Source organism: Oxyura jamaicensis, unplaced genomic scaffold (genome assembly GCF_011077185.1).
Source record: "Oxyura jamaicensis isolate SHBP4307 breed ruddy duck unplaced genomic scaffold, BPBGC_Ojam_1.0 oxyUn_random_OJ69113, whole genome shotgun sequence".
Lineage (NCBI taxonomy): Eukaryota > Metazoa > Chordata > Aves > Anseriformes > Anatidae > Oxyura > Oxyura jamaicensis.
In genome coordinates, this window is record NW_023309217.1 from 1 (window position 1) to 3,131 (window position 3,131).

Consider the following 3,131-nt stretch of genomic DNA (forward strand, 5'->3'; position numbering starts at 1 on the left):
GGGGGGGGGCACTGTTATGTGCCGGTGCCGCTGCTTTTGGTTTCATTTCCGCGCGGGCTCGGAGCAGGAATGAAGGAGCCGCTGTGCCTGGTGCGTAACGGGCCCGACGGGGCGCTGAGCCCCGACCCCGCGGCGCTGGAGGTGCTGCGCGGCATCGGGCAGCCCGTGGTGGTGGTGGCCATCGCGGGGCCCTACCGCACCGGCAAGTCCTTCCTCATGAACCAGCTGGCGCGGCAGCGCACCGGTGAGACGCCGGGGGGTTAACGGGGTTAACGAGGGGTCCACGGGGGGTTAACGGGACCCGCAGGCCCCGCTCGCCCTCACGACCCCTCCTGACCCCGCAGGATTCGCCCTGGGCCCCACGGTGCAGGCGCAGACCAAGGGCATCTGGATGTGGTGCCTGCCCCACCCCCAGCGGCCCGACACCACCCTGGTGCTGCTGGACACCGAGGGGCTGGGGGACCCCAACAAGGTGGGTGTGGGGCTCGGGGGGGGGTCGCGGGACCCCCGGACCCGGCCCTGACCCCCCCCCTGGTGCAGGGCGACAGCCGTAACGACGCCTGGATCTTCACGCTGGCGCTGCTGCTCTCCAGCACCCTGGTGTACAACAGCGCCAGCACCATCGACCAGAAGGCGCTGGAGAACCTCGGGTACCGGGGGCGGGGCGGGCGCGACGCCGGCGCCGCGGGGGCCGTGCGGTGACGCCGCTCCCCGCAGGTTGGTGACGGCGCTGACGGAGCGCGTCAAGGTGCGGGCGGGGGACAGCAGGGACGCGGCGGCGGCCGACTTCGTGCGCTTCTTCCCCGGCTTCGTCTGGGCCGTGCGGGATTTCGTGCTGCAGCTGTCGGTGGACGAGGAGCCCCTCACCGCGGACGAGTACCTGGAGCGCGTGCTGCGCCTGCAGCCCGGTACGGCGGCGGCGCGGCGGGCGGGGGGCGGCGGCGGAGGGCCGTGCCCTGACGGCCTTCCCGCGTGCCGCAGGGAGCAGCCGCGCGGTGCAGGAGCAGAACGAGCTGCGGCGCTGCCTGCGCGACTTCTTCCCCGAGCGCAAGTGCTTCCTGCTGCCGCCGCCGGCCGAGCCCGAGGCCATGACGCGGCTGGAGGAGCTCGGCGAGGGGCAGCTGCGCCCCGGCTTCCTGCGGCAGGCCGACGCCTTCTGCCGGCACATCTGGGACCAGGCCCCGGTGAAGGCGCTGCCGGGGGGGCCGGCGGTGACGGGCAGCAGTGAGCGGCGGGGGGACGGGCGGCCCCGGTGGGGTGCCGGAGGGGGGTGACGCCGCCTTTGTCCCCCGGCAGTGCTGGCGAGCCTGGCGGAGAAGTACGTGGCGGCCATCGGCAGCAGCGGGGTGCTGTGCCTGGAGAGCGCGGTGACGGCGCTGGCGACGGCCGAGAACGCGGCGGCGGTGGCGGCGGCGGTGGCCGAGTACCGGCGGCGCATGGAGCGGGAGCTGAAGCTGCCCACGGCCTCGCAGGAAGCGCTGGGGGACGTGCACCAGCGCTGCGAGCGCGGCGCCATCGCCCTCTTCATGGCGCGCGCCTTTGCCGACACGGAGCGGCGCTACCAGGGCCGGCTGATGGTGGGGCGCGGGGCGGCGCGGGGCGGCCCCACGCGGCGTCCTCCCGCCCGCTGAGCCGCGCGTCGCCCCGGCAGAGCGAGCTGGAGGCGGCCAAGGAGGAGTTCTGCCGGCGCAACGAGGCGGCCTCGGCGCAGCGGTGCCGCGCGGTGCTGGGGGAGCTGTGGCAGGACATGGAACGGCGCCTGGACCGCGGGCACTACGCCGCGCCGGGGGGCTCGCGCCGCTTCCAGGAGCACCTGGGGGAGCTGATGGAGGAGTACGGCCGGCGGCCCGGCAAGGGGGTGAAGGTGAGCGCGGTGCCGGCGCCCGACGCGCGGTGCCGGCGGCGGTGGCACCCTGACGGCTGCGCCCTCCAGGCGGCGGCGGTGCTGGAGGAGTTCCTGCGGGAGCGCGAGGTGCTGGCGCGGGCGCTGTGCGCGGCCGACCAGCGGCTGTCGGAGCGCGAGCAGGAGCGGGTGGCCGGCGAGGCGGTGGCGGCGGCGGCAGCGGCGGCGGTGGCGGAGGCCGCGGAGGCGGCCGAGGCGAGGCTGGAGGAGCAGCGGCGCAGCTTCGAGGAGCACCGGCGGCAGCTGGAGGAGCGGCTGTGGCACGAGCAGCGGGCGCTGCTGGAGGAGCAGGAGCGCGTGATCGAGCACAAGCTGCAGGTACGACGGGGGCGCGGCGGCGAAGGCGGCGCTGGGGGCTGCCGCGGCGGTGCCCAGCCCCTTCCGTGCGCCGCAGGAGCAGCGGGCGCTGCTGCAGGACGGCTTCCAGCGCGAGGCCGAGGCGCTGCGGGAGCAGATCAAGAAGCTGCGGGAGGAGAAGGAGGAGATCAAGAAGCCGTCGTGGCGCCAACGGGCGCTGGACGGGCTCAGGCTCGCCGCCGACATCTTCCTGCCGGGCCTGGTGCGGGTCGTGGTGTCGGGCGCCCTGCGGCTGGCACGGCGCGTGGTGTGACCTGGGCGCAGCCCCAATAAATGTCCCTGTGCTGCCGCCGGTTTTTTGTGTTTCCCGGAAAACGAGAGAATGCGGGAAAGGGCCGGGCAGCTGCCGCCCCCCTGCTGCGTCAGGAGGGGGGAGGGGGGGGGGCACTGTTATGTGCCGGTGCCGCTGCTTTTGGTTTCATTTCCGCGCGGGCTCGGAGCAGGAATGAAGGAGCCGCTGTGCCTGGTGCGTAACGGGCCCGACGGGGCGCTGAGCCCCGACCCCGCGGCGCTGGAGGTGCTGCGCGGCATCGGGCAGCCCGTGGTGGTGGTGGCCATCGCGGGGCCCTACCGCACCGGCAAGTCCTTCCTCATGAACCAGCTGGCGCGGCAGCGCACCGGTGAGACGCCGGGGGGTTAACGGGGTTAACGAGGGGTCCACGGGGGGTTAACGGGACCCGCAGGCCCCGCTCGCCCTCACGACCCCTCCTGACCCCGCAGGATTCGCCCTGGGCCCCACGGTGCAGGCGCAGACCAAGGGCATCTGGATGTGGTGCCTGCCCCACCCCCAGCGGCCCGACACCACCCTGGTGCTGCTGGACACCGAGGGGCTGGGGGACCCCAACAAGGTGGGTGTGGGGCTCGGGGGGGG

The 3,131-nt window shown here is 74.7% G+C and overlaps 1 protein-coding gene across 1 annotated transcript; it reads left to right on the top strand.

Annotated features, from left to right (window-relative positions):
* The first annotated feature begins 6 nt into the window (after nucleotides 1-6).
* Nucleotides 7-2,532, top strand: LOC118159253 (guanylate-binding protein 2-like). The gene is made up of 9 exons (XM_035313861.1): nucleotides 7-244; nucleotides 345-472; nucleotides 541-650; nucleotides 718-908; nucleotides 982-1,224; nucleotides 1,297-1,577; nucleotides 1,652-1,864; nucleotides 1,934-2,221; nucleotides 2,298-2,532. The coding sequence occupies exons 1-9, from the start codon at nucleotides 70-72 to the stop codon at nucleotides 2,511-2,513; spliced, it is 1,845 nt and encodes a 614-aa protein (XP_035169752.1). The 5' UTR covers nucleotides 7-69; the 3' UTR covers nucleotides 2,514-2,532.
* The last annotated feature ends 599 nt before the right edge of the window (nucleotides 2,533-3,131 follow it).

Coding starts and splice junctions, on each gene's coding strand:
- LOC118159253 (XM_035313861.1), top strand. CDS start 70: ATGAAGGAGCCGCTGTGCCTGGTGCGTAACGGGCCCGACGGGGCGCTG. Junction 245..344: donor GCTGGCGCGGCAGCGCACCG/GTGAGACGCCGG, acceptor CTGACCCCGCAG/GATTCGCCCTGGGCCCCACG. Junction 1,865..1,933: donor GGCCCGGCAAGGGGGTGAAG/GTGAGCGCGGTG, acceptor TGCGCCCTCCAG/GCGGCGGCGGTGCTGGAGGA.